Below are 16,580 nucleotides of genomic sequence, written 5' to 3' on the forward strand. Positions count from 1 at the left end.
AAAAATAGAAAAGAATTATCCATGGTGGTACAAACCTGTAATCCCAGCTACCTGGAGGCTGATGTAGAAAGGATCACCTGAGCCCAGGAAATCAAAGCTGTAGTGCGCTGTGATCACAAAATACACTCCAGCTTGCATGACAGAGCAAAACCATGTCAAAAAAGAAAAAAAAGAAAGAAAAAGAAAGAAAGGAAAGAAAGAAAGAAAGAAAGAAAGAAAGAAAGAAAGAAAGAAAGAAAGAAAGAGAGAGAAAGAGAGAAAGAAAGAGAAAGAAAGAAAGAGAAAGAGGAAGGAAGGAAGGAAAGAAGGAAGGAAGGAAGGAAGGGAGGAAGGAAGGAGGGAAGGAAGGAAGGAAGGAAGGAAGGAAGGAAGGAAGGAAGGAAGGAAGGAAGGAAGGAAGGAAGGAAGGAAGGAAAGAGAGAGAGAGAGAGAGAAAGAAAGAAAGGAAGGAAGAAAGAAAGAAAGGAAGAAAGAAAGATGCTAGGGCAAATAACAAAAGAAGATTTACAAAGAAGTATAATTAATATTTGAAGAAAAGAGAGAAACATAATCATATAAAATGCTCTACTTAAGCCACAGAATGTAGAAAAATTGTGGAAGATAAAAACAGAAACAAAAAACAAGGGCAATAAATAAAACATAGTAACATATATGGTGAATATTATTCTAACTATATATATAATTGCCTTTAATATGCATGATTTAAATACACTCATTAAAGACAGATTGTCAGAGTGGGACCAAAAAAAAGGCTCAATTACATGTTGTCTACAAGAGATGCACTTTAAATATAAAAACACATACAAAATAAAAGGAAAGATATAAAGAAAGGTATAACATTTTAAAACTAATAAAAAGAAAACAAGAGTAGCTAAATTAATTTCACACAGTGTAAACTTCAGAGCAGGGAAAAGTACTAGAGATAAAGTGAGGCATTACATGATAATATGGGTAAAAAGGTCAGTACAACAATAAGACATGCAATCTTTAATGCATATGCACCTAACAAAATACATGAGGCAAAGTCTAATAGATCTGGAAGGAAAAATAGATGAATCCACTATTACATTTAAATGGTAAACACCATTCTAACAGCAGTAAAAAAGATAGAGCAGGCAGAAATTAGTAAGGACAAAGTTGAACTAAAAAACACTATTAGTCAAAAAACATAATTTGCGTGTGTGTGTGTGTGTGTGTGTGTATTCCTATAACCAACAACGGCAGATTACTCATCATTCTAAAGTTCACATGGACATTCTCCAAGATAGACTACATTCATGACCAAAAAGAAAACTCTTAAAAATTTGAAAGACTATACATCATCCAATATCTGCTCTCAAATTGTAACAGTAAGATAGCTGGGAAATTCCAAAATAATTGGAAATGTAAAAACACACTTCTAACTAATACATGGATTGAAGACAAAATCTCAGGAATAATTTAAAAATATTATAAACAAAATAAAAATCAAAATGTAACTTTTCTTTGAGGGAAACCTATAGCATTGAATGAAATATTAGAAAAGAGAAAAGGTCTAAAATCAACTATTTAAGCTTCTATTCTGAGAATCTAAACAGAAAAGAGCAAAATAAATGTGAAGTAAACAGAACAAAAGAAAAAAATTAAATTACAGCAGAAATAATAAAACAGACAGCAGAAAGTCACCATAGAATTAGTATCCAAACCAAACCCTTGTTCTTTCAGAATATTAATAAAATTGATAAGCCTCTAGCTAAACCAACTAAGTAAAAAAGAGAAGTTACAAATTATTATTGTCAGGAAAAAAAAGGAGATATCACCACAGAACCCATGGACATTAAAAGGATGATAAAATAATAAAATAATATTATGAAAAACTGTGTGCCCACAAATTTGATAAATTAGATGAAATAAATGAATTCCTTGGTAGATCCAATCTGCAAAAACTCATAAATAAAGAATTAGAAAATCTGAAAAGGTCTATGTCCAATAAGAAGATTGAATAAAAAATTAATAAACTTTCTAAAGAAAACAAGATGGGTTCACTGGTGAAGCCTATCAAACATTTAAGGAAAAAGATATATCAATTCTCTGTAATCTTTTTCAGAATATAGAAGCAAAAGGAATATTACTAACTCATCTTATGAGGCCACATGATCCTAATATCAATACCAGGTGAAGTCATTAAAAGAAAATAATACTAGATACCAATATCTCTCATGGACATAAATGCAAAAATCCTTAACAAAATATTATCAAATTCAATCCCATGGTATACAAAATAAGTAAATGCCATAGTCAAGTGGAATTTATCCCAAGTATGCAAGGCTGTTTCAACATTTGAAAATAAATTAGTATCACCATCAACAAGCTAAAAAAATAAATAAATTATCATATCATAGATGCAGAAAGGCATTTGACAAAATACAGCATTCATTCATGATTTTAAAACACATTCTGAAAACTAGGAACAGAAGGAAATTTTCTCAAACTGATCAGAAACAAGGCAAGGATGTTCCCTGTTAATATTGCATTTCTATATCATACTGGGAGTCCTAGTTGATGCAATAAGACAAGAAAAGAAAAGAAAATGTATTCAAATGGGGAAGAGAAAAATTAAACTTTTTCACAGATTACGTAATTGTCTATGTAAAAAATCCAAAATAATTGACAGAAAAGTTGGAAATAATAAATGATTGTTACAACGTTGTGTATACAAGGTATATAAAACATCAATCATTTTCTTAAGAATAATTTGAAATTTAACACTCAACACCATTTACATGAGGACTCAAAAAAGAAATACATATGTATAAATCTAACAAAATCAATATAAGGTCTATATGAAGAAAACTACAAAACTCTGATGAAGGATATCAAACAAATTGAAAAATAAAGATATTCTATGTTCATGGATAGAATGATTCAACACTGTCAAGATGTCAGTTCTCCTCAGCTTGATCTATAGATTCAATACACTCCCAATTAATATCCCAGAATGTTATTTCGTGGATCTTTCCAAACATATTCCAAATTTATAAGAAGAAAAGCATCCAGAATTGTCAATTAACTCAATATTAAAGGTAAAGAACAAAGAGGACTGACACTATCTGACTTTCAGACTATTATAATATTACAATAATGAATACAAGGTAGTATTGGTGGAAGAACTGATAAGCAGATCAATGGAATAAAGATCCTAGAAAAAGATCCATATAAATATACTAAACTGATCTTTGACAAAAGGAGCAAATGAAATACAATGGGGCAATGATAATCTTTTCAACTAATAGTGCTGGAACAACTGGACAGCCACATGCAAAAAAATATCTAAATACAAACCTTAAACTGTTCAGAAAAATTAGCTCATAATGATTCATAGACCTAAATGTAAAACACAAACCCATGAAACTCCTAGAACACAATACAGGAGAAAACCTAAATAATCTTGGGTATGGTGATGGCTCTTCAGACACAACACCAAAGATATATTCAATAAAATAATTTATTGATAATATGTGCTTTATTAAAATTTAAAACTTCTATTCCGAAAAGACAGTATCCAGAAAATCAGAAAAAAAGCCACATATCAAGAGAATGTGTTTGCAAAAGACATACCTGATAAAGGACTGTTTTCCAAAATATACAAAAAGTTCAATATTCAACAATAAAAAAAAAACCAACAATCTGAATTAAAAATGCACAAAAATGTTGAACACCTCAACAAGGAAGATATACAGATGGAAAGTAAGCCTATGAAAATATGTTCAACATCATATGTCATTAGAGAATTGCAAATTAAAACAACAATGAGAAACCACAACATAACAAAAGGAAATAGTACTGTTTTGGGGCAAATTCAAAACAGTGATGACAAAAATTCCTGGAAAAGTTGTGAAGCAAAAGAAACTCTCATTCCTTGCTGGTGGGAATCCAAAAGGGTACAGCAAGACAGTTTGGCAATTTCTCATAAAACAAAGCATATTCGTACAACAATCACACGTCTTGGTATTTATCCAAATGATTTGAAAATTTATGCCCACATAAAAACCTGCACATAATTATCTAGTAGCTTTATTCATAGTTTCCAAAATTTAGAGGCAACCAAGATGTTTTTTAGTAGATAAATTGATAAATATGTGCCACATCCGGCTAGTGGAATGTTATTCAGCAGTAAAAATAAATGAATCTATCAGTCATGAAAATACATAGAAGAGGGCCAGGTGCGGTGGCTCACACCCGTAATCCCAGCACTTTGGAAGGCCGAAGCGGGCGGATCACGAGGTCAGGAGATCAAGACCATCCTGGCTAACATGGTGAAAACACTTCTCTACTAAAAACACAGAAAAAATTAGCCGGGCGTGGTGGTGGGCGCCTGTAGTCCCAGCTACTCAGGAGGCTGAAGCAGGAAAATGGTGTGAACCAGGGAAGTGGAGATTGCAGTGAGCTAAGATCGTGCCACTGCACTCAGCCTGGGTGACAGAGAGAGAGAATACATAGAAGAACCTTAAATGCATATTACTTGGTGAAAGGAGCTAATCTGAAAAGGCTACATACTGTATGACTGCAACTACATACATCCTGGAAAAGCCAAAATTATAGAAGAAGTTAAAAAAAAAATAGCAACTTCCAGGGGTTAATCAGGGAAAGAACCGTGAATAGGAAGAGAAAGGAAGATTAGGTAGAGAAAAGAAGATTTTTAGTGCAGTAAAATTATTCTTTTAGATATTAAAAAGGTGAGCACATGTCATTACATATTTGTCTACACTCTTAGAATGTGCAACACCAAGAGTGAACATGTAAACCATAGACTTTGGGTCATAATGATAAGCCAATGTAGTTTCATCTGTTGTAATCAATTCACACTCTGGTACGGGATATTGATAATAGGGAAGAGTGTAGGTTGGGGTGGGGCAAGGAGTATATGGGAACTCCCCGTACTTTCCGCTCAACTTCCCTGTGAACCTAAATGTACTCTAAAATAAAGATAGTTTATTAACAACAACAGCAACAAAGGCAATAAACAGATGCCAACCCTGAGATCGGGTGGACATTGAAACCTCAGGAAGAGTTTTTAAAATAGCTATTATAACTCTCCTCCAAGAAGCAAGTGATACCCTACTGAAAATAATGAAAACATAAGAGTACTTAGCAGCAAAGTAGAAACTTTAAAGAGTGAAGGCTTCCTAAATTTGTTGAAAAACATTCATTTACCGATGGAAGATGCTTAATAAACTCAAAACAGAATGAATTCAAACAATATTATGACACCATACTTCATAGTCAAACTACTGAAAAGCAAATAAAGGGAAAAAAGATCTTACTAGCAGCTAAAGTGGTACATCAAGCACATGATAACAACAATGTGAATGTGAACTGTGCATCAGAAACACAGGGGCCAGAGACAGTGGAACAACATTTTTACAGTGCTAATTGTAAAACCGTCAATTCAGAATTCTACTGTCAGTGAAAATATCCTTCTGTAATGAAGGCAAAAGAACAACATTCTCACATATAAGAAAACTCAAGAGATATATCAATAGCATATCTGCTGTACAAGAGATGTTAAAGAAAACTTTTTAGACTGATGGAAAAGTGTACCCTAGAAAAATATGGAGCTTCAGAAATAAAAGATAAACAGAAATAACAAATATTTACTTAGATATAAAATTATATTTTTATCTTAAAAGCTTTAAAACATTTGATTCTTTAAAGCAAAAATCATAACATTTGGTGGTATGTTCAATATATACAGGTCTAATAAGTATGACAACTATGCTATACAGATCAGTATGACAAGGAGATGGAAAGGTTTCTACATTACATACATACAATGATATATTATTAGCAATAAATACATCATAAAATTTTGGCACAAATTTTAAAATTCTTATAAAAATTCCTTCTTAAATAAAAAATATAGCAAAAATCCAATAGGTAAAACAAAATGGAATACTACAAAATATTCAAATAAACCCTCAGCACACAAAAAAAAAAAAGACTGGAGGTAGGAAAGCAAGAACAAAGAATCATAAAACAGAGAGTACAAAGAAAATACAAACAATAAGATGCAGACTTAAATCCAGCCATATCAATAACAAATCAATGGCATAATGTAAATTACATGTTTCTAGTTTCATGACACCAATTAAAAGGCAGAAATATATAGACGGGATAAAAAAAAGACCCCCCAATAACCTGACTCTAATAGGCACACTTTATGCAGACACATAATTTGAAAATAAATGGACATAAAAAATACATAGCATTCAAATTGTAGGTTAACAAGAAAAGGAGTGGCCATTCTAATATCACATAAAGTAGACTTCAAGACAAAAAATACTAGTGGAGATAAAGACAAATATTTCATAATAAAATGTGACAAGCAGAAAGATCCAACAATGATAAATGTGCATGTGCCTGAGAATATCGTATAAGCAGCAAAAAATGGTAAAATGAAAAGGAAGATACACAATTCTACAATTATGGTAGAAAATTTTAACACTCCTCTATGACTGATAGAACAAACAGACAAAAAAATAAGAAAAATAAAAAAAGATCTAACTGACATTTATAAAAGTCCGCATCGAACAATTTCACAATGCTCTTAGTTTTTAAGGGCATTATTACATTAACTGAGACAGACTACATGTTAGACCATATATCAAATCTCAGTAAATCTAAATGGATTGAGATAATACCAAATTTATTCTCAGAAGACAACAGAATTAGACATCAATACCAAAAAACTAAGAGAAGGTCAAGTATCTAGACATTAAACATCACTATATAATTAGTGGGCTAGAAATAAAATAAAAAAAGAAATTGAAAATTATTTAAACTAAATTACCATAAAAACTGACACAGTAAAATTGTGGTATGCAGCTAAACCTGTGTTTAGAGAGAAATGTGTAATTTTAAATTTTTATACTGGGAAAAATAAATCTTGAAATAATAACCCTATATTTTGAGAGGCTAGATAATTTTTCGTTTTCAAATTTATGATAGAAAAAAATAATTATGAAATATAAATGAATCTGTTAAGAGTGATAATTAACAGAGCCTGAAACTGGTTTGTTGAGAATACCAACAAAATTTTCAAGTACCTGTTCAAATTATTGATCTGGGGGAAAATAAAAATTATTAATATCAGGAATAAAAAGTAGTTTTCCGTAGAAAATTTAAAGACATTAAAATTTAAAACAATGAAATGCTACAAACAACTTTATATGAACAAATCCAACAACTTAGTTGAACTAGAAAAATTTATTGAAAAAATAAAACAACACAATCGACGCAACAAGAAACATAAAAACTAAATTAACCTGTATCGAGTAAAGAAATTGAATATGTTAAAACAATTTTAAAAAGAAAACAGGGCCTGAAATTTTCACTGCTTAATTCTATCCTGTATTCAAGAAGGAAATAACATCAGTAATATAAGAAAGTTTTCAGAAAATAGATGAGGAGAGATCACTGAGCAGATGAGTTTATGATGCCAGGATAACGCTATCAAAACCTAACAAAGACATTATCAATATAGATATTCATAGACTAGTATACCTCATTAATATAGACTAAAAATTCTTAAAAATATTTTAGAAAATGAAATTATATGTTATATTAATAGGATAATATACTACATGACTACAGAGGACTCTATATACATTTAAGGAATGAAAAGTTGTTTCTAAATATTTGAAAAATCAATCAATGTAATTCAACTTACTAACAGGAAAAAAAACCTACATGATCATTTCAATAGGTGTAGAAACAGCATTTTACAAAATTTAGTACATGTTTATGATAACAAATTATTTAGGAAACTAAGACTAATCGTAAATTTCAAACTGATAAACAGCATCCAATGAAAACTTTCAGCCAACATCATACTTAATGCTGAAAGACTGAATTATTTTCCACATAAGGTCAGAAAAAAAAGTAAGAATACCTGCTTACACAAGTTATATTCAATATATATAAATGCCATATTCAATATATATCCCATTGATTGCCATAAGATAAGAAAAACAAGTAAAAAGCATAAAAATAGAAAACTTGTGAAATGGTCCCTACTTTCAGATTATGTAATTTTTTACATTAAAAAAAACCCTGAACTAATAAATGAATTTAACAAGGCTATAGGACACAAGGTTAATACGAAAAATTGTGTTTTCTATATTAGCAAGAAAATATTCAAATACGACATTAAAAACAAATTCATTTACTATAGCACTAAAAAGAAAAATACTTAGGAACAAATTAAATAAAAGATATCCAAGACATTTACCCTGAAATCTAGAAAACATTGTAAAAAAATTAAACAAGATCAAAATAAATGGAGAGTTATACTATGTACAGGAAATAGAAAAACTCCGTGATTTTTCAAAATTTCAATTCTCTTCATTATGATCTGTAGCTTAAATGAAATCCCCATTAAAACTACAACTTTTTGTAGAAATTAATAAGCTTATTCTAACATGTGTGTAGAAATGAAAATGAGCCAAAATTAACTACAGCAATGTTTTACAAAGAACAAAAAGTAGGAGTATTTATCCACATGACTTAAAAGCTTTCTGTAAAACTATAGTAATCAAGATATTTTGGTGTTAGTAAAAAAAATAAAAGAATAAATAAAATAAGGTAGAGAGTTCAGTAATAGGTGCACTAATTGGTAGTCAATTAATTTCTGTTTTAAAGACCAAGACAATACAAATCATGAAAAGAAAGTCGTTTCAGAAAAATGTGTAGAATGAACTGGATATCATTATGTAGAAAACAGTGAATATTGACCTTTACCTTACATTATACGCAAATATTAACTCAAAATGGGACATGACCTATGTGCAAATCCTGAAACAACAACATTCTGACACTAAAAATAGAAAATCTTTGTGATCTTAGAGTAAAAGTTTCTTAGAACACAAAGAGTGTAAAACATAACAAAACTGATAAATTGAACTTTATCAAAATTAAAAGCATTTACACTTTGAAAGACGCCATTAAGAAAATTAAAAAAAAAAAAAAGGCAAGTCACATACTGGAAAAAATATTTGCAAACATTTATCAGACAAAAAATCTATATGCATGATATTTTGTAAAACTAAACTAACTCCTTAAACTAAAGACAAGCAGCTCAACTTTTTTAAATGGGCAAAACATCTGAAAACACACCTCACAAAACAGTATGCATAAATGGCCCACAAGCACCTGGCAAAATGCAAACATCATCAGTCAAGAGAGAAGTGCAAATTAAAACCACAATGTAACACTACAATGCATCTAGCTAGAATGCCTAAAATGAAGAAGATTGAACATATCAGAGGTTGGCAAGGATACATAACGACTGGAACTCTCATATACTGCTGAAGAAGGTATAAAATGGTTAATGCCACTTTGAAAAATAATTTGACAATTTTCTTTTTTTTTATGTTAAGCATGCACCTACCAAATAACCCATTCATTCCACGTCTAGGTATTCAACCAAACAAAGCAAAATGTATACATGAAAGTTCATAGTGGCTTTATAGAAGCCATAACCTGAAAGCAACACAAATGCCCACTAATAGGGTGAATATGAACACATTTTGGTTTAGCTATGTGTTAAAATCCTACTCAGCAAAATAATAATAATAATAATAATAATAATAATAATAATAATAATATTAATATTAAATACAAAAAATATTGTTAAATCTTAAGATCATTATACTGAGTAAGAACTGAATTGTATGTTATATAAATAAGACAACATGCTACATCACCAGTAGGGTCTATAGACCTCTAAGGATTGAAAAGTTGTTTTTAAATATTTGAAAAATCAATCAACATAATTCAACATACTGTTAATAACAGGGAAAAGAAAAATGAGTTAAAATGAGTTAAGTTAAAATGAATGCATCCAGTATAACTCCATTTGTAAAAGTACCAGAAATGCTACAGTGATAAAAAGCTAATTAATGATTGTCTGGGGTTAGTATAGAAGAAGGAATGAATTATAAAAGGTGATGAGGAATCTATTGGGTGAGATGGCAATGTTTATTTTATTGATTATGATGATGGTTTCACAGTTGTATACATCAGTCACAACTGATCAAATGGTATACTTTTAATATTTGCAGTTTACTGTGATTCAATTATAACTCAATAAATTTAGAAAAAAATCACAAAAAAACATGAACTAAATGCATCTAGACTGGGAAAAGTGGATAAATGGAAAGGCTATCTGCATCTTATAACATTGTTCTACAGGAGAACTATGTCTAAAATTCAACTTTTAAGTGTGTATCTTGGATAATATATGCATTAAAAAGATATATGGACACCATAAAACAATAATCAAACTCTTAATGGCTTTTGAGGTGCTTTACTTTTGGCCATCTCAAAAGCTATCTCAAAAGAGTTTGATAATCTTACTTTTTTCAGGCCTTGTAGAATTATCAAATAGCATAGCTTTCATAAATTATTATTCATTGGTTTCTCCATAGAAAATTATATTCAAAATATTTTCTGAGTAGTTTCAAAAAATGTAAAATGTTCATCACAAAGCTTTTCTACTCAAATGGCCGTCATATGTCATATTTTACTCATTGCTTCAATGAAATAAATAATCTCCCCGAAGATGGCTATTTGTTAAAAAATATAAAAGGCCTGCAATAATCTGTTTTGATTATTTTAAAAAAGAAAATAGAAGTAACAGTGTTTTTAAAACTTGAACAATGGCTATAACTTGCTATTTAGTAAAGAAATTTTCCTGTTTTAAAGACTCCAAAAATAATTGTATTGATAATAAATACAAGCAATACAATTCTTCTAATTTAGTTTTCCTCACATCTTTGAATCTTATCAAGCAGGAAAAAAAATCAAGGCTGTTGATTAATGTTGGTAGGAATTTTTTTTTTTTTTTTTTTTTTTTTTTTTTGCTTGCATGGAAATACTCATTAAGTCAGACCACGTTCCACTTATTAAGGTCTGCACTCAGGTGTTACCTCTGTCTAGAGGGGACAAATGTATCTAATCTCTACAAGGTACTTTGTAAAAATGCAGTGGCTCAGGAAAGAAGTACTGCATTTAGAACACAGACAGACGGACCCATGAGGACTTTCAGAAGACAGACAGAGGGACCCACAGGACTTTTGACTGATAGATGGGTCACTGTTAGTCGCCCATATCAAAAGTATTTGAAATATCACAGTTGTAAAATCATAAGAAAAAGAAGTTATAATAATGTTTGTAAAAGTACACATTAATGAATAATTAAGTTAACAACATACAACCACATTTATATTACATATGTGTGTATGTGTAAAAATCTATATGTATTTATATTTATACTAGTATCTTAAAGACTGTACATACATCGGCTCATTTTTTCTATAAGTCCTATGAGGAAGATTCTGTTATATCTCCCATATGAAACTGATATAGAGTAATTATACAGAAAAGGTTGAATATTAAGCTATATGCTGGGATTCAAAATCAGATTTTTGTCATCCCCAAATCAATCCATGTACTCACTCTGCTATGCTGAAATTATAAAATCTGAATTATGAGTCTATATGGTCATCTTGTGATGAGCATATGATGAGCATAATATGTAAACTATAATTGTTCAAACTTTAAAATCATCTTCAGCTTTGCTTTTATCTGTATAAAGTTGAATTCTAAAAAGTCATTAGATTGGAACTCAAATATGACCATGTTTAGTATTTTTTACCATAGTAGTACCATTCTATTAATGCAGGGTAGTGTATACATGAAATTACATACACTAAACAAATCTGCAACTAAATCTGACTTATACTATATATATATATATATATATATATATATATATATATATATATATTTTTTTTTTTTTTTTTTTTTTTTTCTTGTTTGTTTTTGTTTTTTTGAGATGGAGTCTCGCTCTGTCGCCCAGGCTGGAGTGCAGTGGCGCCATCCCGGCTCACTGCAAGCTCCGCCTCCCGCGTTTACGCCATTCTCCTGCCTCAGACTCCCGAGTAGCCGGGACTACAGGCGCCCGCCACCACGCCTGGCTAGTTCTTTTTCGTATTTTGAGTAGAGACGGGGTTTCACCTTGTTAGCAAGGATGGTCTCATCTCCTGACCTCGTGATCCGCCCATCTCGGCCTCCCAAAGTGCTGGGATTACAGGCTTGAATACTATGTCTGAAAAAGTGACATTTCTAGTTTTCAGACTAATAAATCACTGGTATTATATTATCTTCATCATCACAACTATTTATAAAACAGTAACATAATGTATAGACAGTACAATTTCTCTCTCCTGTCATTTTTAGTTTAAATTCTATGTGTTTACTTGCAAAGTCATAAGTATATAGGTACTATAATATAAACCAAAAATAAAAGGAAATACATACTTGAATAAGTTTTTATGAAAAGATATATTAACATCAGGTAGAATGAACTAATTTTACAAAAGAGTGAGAATTTTAAATTCGGACTAAACATCTATATACTTGAATTACTTATTTTCTTCATGTTCTATTTTCAAGTGGAAAGAGACCAAATTGTTATTGAAATTTCATATATACATACAATACTATAATTTAGAAAGAAAGACCTGAATCTTATATCTGATGGCTATTTGAGTATATGAATTAGATAAATACTAAATTTCATCCAATTCAAATACTCCTACTCTAAAGCAGTCTCAATATTTTTAGTAAGTAAAAATAGTTTCCCTCTATAACTGGTCAAAGATTGTGAAAGATAAACCTGAGAGAGTAAGTTCTGTATCCATTAACATTTTATAAACTAACTGCACTTAATAGTAAGTAAATGTTCTATTTAAAACTTCATAGGGTTTCATGAAACTCTAGTATGCGAAGCAGCTTAATAAACTTATTTTTCACTACTCATTGTCATATTCGCTAAAGGTTTCATTAAAGAATCCTTTCAACATTACTTTTCTTAATGTTTTAATAGTTTCTCCAACTAAAGAGCTAGAGTTACTCCAGGATTCAGAACATGGCTATAATATGACAAAGCTAAGAATCAATTTTTTAAAAAAGAAAGAAATTCCATTGATATTGTTCTTCTCTGTCTTATACATTTATGTTCCTGGAAAATAAGGTGTAGTTTACAAAAATAAATTATAATTTATTCATAATTCACATGAAACATATTTATGAATAGTTTTATTTTCAAAAGGTTTTTCAAGACTAGAAATTATTTAATATTTATTTATTGAAAGACTAAATAATTGTTTATCATCATGTGCATGTAATCAATGTTAGATATTGGGAGATCTGAGAATATATTTCCATTATATACTACTCAAATCAGTTTATCATTTACATAATCCAGCATGATATGGTAGTTTAAAATATTTTATATAGAGTTAAAGGCTTAGGTACACACTAGTGGATAAAAGTCAGAAATAATAGTATCTCAAATAACATGGAACTTTCACAAATGTTAATTGTAATAAAAATTTTAAATAAAACTACACTGTAGGTTATATATATAAGTACAGGAGCGAAATAGTCTAGCTGACGCTCTGAATGAACATTGTTCTGTTTATGAAAATACATACTGTCTGTATGTTTGTGTGTATATATGTGTGTGTGTGTACACATGTGTATATGTATATTCACACATCATAAAATATAGCAAATCTCCAGGTGAAACTGTCTATTAATTTGTAATATGTTACACAGCTTTACTTTGTTATACCTTGACAAAGAAATGACTCAAATTGTTTACAAACAACCACCAAAATAATAAATAATGTCTGGAGAGTGCATCCTTTAATTGTGTCAGAATTCAGATCATTTATTCTTTTAAAAAATGACTAAATGAAAATTAAAGCATAAATTGCCATATCCAATGATTGGAGAACTAAAAGAATGTGATTATCATAATTAGTGAAATATAATTAGATGGAAATATCATACCATGATCTTTACATTATGTTTTAAAGTGATTTATAAACTTAAAATTTATATTTTGCAATATGATCTCTATTTTACCTTAAAAAACATTCACAAAGAACAGAGGAAGGCAAAACATATGGCTTGTATATACATCTCTCTAAATTAACCTCCCATAGAATGAAATGAAGAAAGTGTTCTTTTCTGCAAAGAAAATAATACAAAGTACTAAGAGTTAAGCTGTTTGTCCTTTCCAGGAGAATAGCATGTCTGTGTTCAAATCAACCAATCCCTGTAAATGTTTCCCAGGCGTTACAGTCACCATTGTCTGGTCATTCTCTTACTGAAGAATAGAAAACATCACCACTATACTCACACAGGAAGAAACTAGGTCACCCTTTAGAGTTTCAACTTTGCTTTACAACATATTGCTATAAAGCAGTATTTTTACTGTTGTTAACCCAGTTCATTTGATTTGTCAATATTCAGCTTAGAATTTCATTTATTTTTACCTCAAAAACTTCTTCATCCAAAATCCTTGTTCCAAAAACCGTGATTCCATTGGTATCAACAATTGCTCTCTCACTTCTATCAAGTGGTTTCGTGGTTTTCTTCTTACAATCAACAATCATTGTCACAGTTTTCTTCTCCACGCTGATTGCTACCCGATGCCACCTAAAAAAGACAAGTAATTCTTTTGTAAGCTTCAAAAAAACAGTGGTTGCCAAAGCAGTATTCACATTAAAATACTGTGCATTTTAAATTATAAAAATGAACTGAAATCAGACAAAAAATGTAGACTCATTTATTAAGCAGCCGGTTAACAGGTGACTACTTACTCTTTACCTAACAGTGCTACATACTCAAAGGGACACAAGCAGCATAAAATGCACAGTAGAATTAGCTGTCTGTGCTGATAAGGAAGTGCCCATCCTTTGCTTCACTTTGTGTTGTAGTAACAAAAGCTTAATCTCACTGTGTCCTGATGAAGGTATTTGATAGAGATTAGGGTGGGATATGGGGTAAGTAATAGTTTCCAAGTACGTAAATGCTTTCTTCCAAAGTGGAATTCCATTTAAAAAAAAAATCTGCTCTAATGATCCCCTGAGATTGACTGTAAAAGGGTATGTCTACTAATTGAGTGAGTGCTCCATCTAGAGCAAGTCAACGTCCTAATTGTAAAACACAATGTGCTTCTCTGTCTTTATTCACATTTATTTCAAGTGCTTTCATTATTTTTCCACTTTAATTTCAAGACAGTTATAGATCACTACTGTAGGCAGGATCCAAGACTGAGACACAATATCTTTCCTTCTTTCCAGGGTTGGCAGGAAGTGGAAAACTGAAAGAAAACATAGTCAACACATGTGTGGAATGAGAGTCTCAATTCACTCTGCAGCTACTGCTCCAACTAATTCAGAGCAGTGATGACAGGCTTGGCTGGGGAGACATGGCCAGCCCTTTGGAAACGCACATTCCCTAACCATACTGTAAAATGGTGGGTTTTATTAACAATGTATGGTGCTAACATAAACCATTAAAAGAAGCCCACTCAGATTCTGCAAGGCAGTCTGGTTTGTATTTTATTTTTTTTCCAAATGAAAAGTGCTAGATTAATATTCCAGAAGAGTCTAGGACTAGATCCATAAAATAAAATACCCAAAAAGTTGCAGGAGCCTTCCTAAAATCTGTTTCATGTGACTTGGCATGGTGACCAAGTGTATTTCCATATACACTTAATCTTTGGTCTTTCCACTAGAACATTCAACTGGCATAGGTGTCTGCTTGGTATGAATTGAGCAAAGATTTATACAAGGAGCTACTTAATAGAGTGAGAGTAAAATTTACACATACTTCATGCCAAGAAATCTGTGTCTTCACTTAAACCATTCCCAGTATTATAGGTATGTGCTTTTCATTAACAGAAAATAAACACAATTTCAATAATTAAAATTGATTAGAACTCTAAACTTGATATTTTTGTTTAATTAATGTAGGCTGTGATAATGATATGTCATAATCATGGTATCATATATAATATTCAAAATACTAAATTAACATTTAGCCTTAGAGGCATTCTTAATTATTCTCTTTTTCTCATGCTACACACTCCTATAGTCAGAAAATTCTATCAGTTCATAAATTCGAAAGTATAAACAGAATCCATTGTGTCTCAACTTAGTCCAAGCTGCTATCTCTCACAGCTAGACTCCTAACTGACCTCTGCTTCTACTCTTATGCAACCAGAGCCACCTTTTAAAAACATAAGTCAGATCAAGGGCCTGCATTCTTAAAAACTACCAAATACAACACTCACAGTAAAAACTGAAGCCCTTACTCTGCTTCATATGAGGGTCCCCTAGCCTTCTATAACCTCATGAGCTCAGACGCTCCCTGGATTCCTGGCATCCCAACCACAAGGATGTCTTTGTATTGCCCCTTGCACAGGTTCTTCACTCTGGAAGGATTGTTCTTTCTCCATATCCCTACATGGCTGTACTCTCACTTCCTTTGTGATTTTGCTTAATGCAACCTCGTCAAAAAAATATGAGTAAAACCTCATGTTTTACTTTAAGGATTCATTCATATTAAACTGCCCTATCTAAAATAGTACACTCTACATTTCCTACCTTGATTTATTTTCATTCACAGAACTATCAGCACTTCACATATTTAAGCTCCAGGAGTGGAGGAACTTCGCCTGG

The 16,580-nt window shown here is 31.0% G+C and overlaps 1 protein-coding gene across 4 annotated transcripts in view; it reads right to left on the reverse strand.

Annotated features, from left to right (window-relative positions):
• COL11A1 (collagen type XI alpha 1 chain) overlaps window positions 1-16,580 on the reverse strand; it is a 218,049-nt gene that overhangs the window by 169,746 nt on the left and 31,723 nt on the right. For all 4 annotated transcript variants that reach the window (XM_025398299.1, XM_025398280.1, XM_025398308.1 and 1 more), the window contains exon 4: window positions 14,388-14,550. In XM_025398299.1, coding sequence (XP_025254084.1) covers window positions 14,388-14,550 — 163 coding nt within the window. The remainder of the gene's footprint in view (window positions 1-14,387; window positions 14,551-16,580) is intronic.

The sequence above is a fragment of the Theropithecus gelada genome, chromosome 1 (genome assembly GCF_003255815.1).
Source record: "Theropithecus gelada isolate Dixy chromosome 1, Tgel_1.0, whole genome shotgun sequence".
NCBI lineage: Eukaryota > Metazoa > Chordata > Mammalia > Primates > Cercopithecidae > Theropithecus > Theropithecus gelada.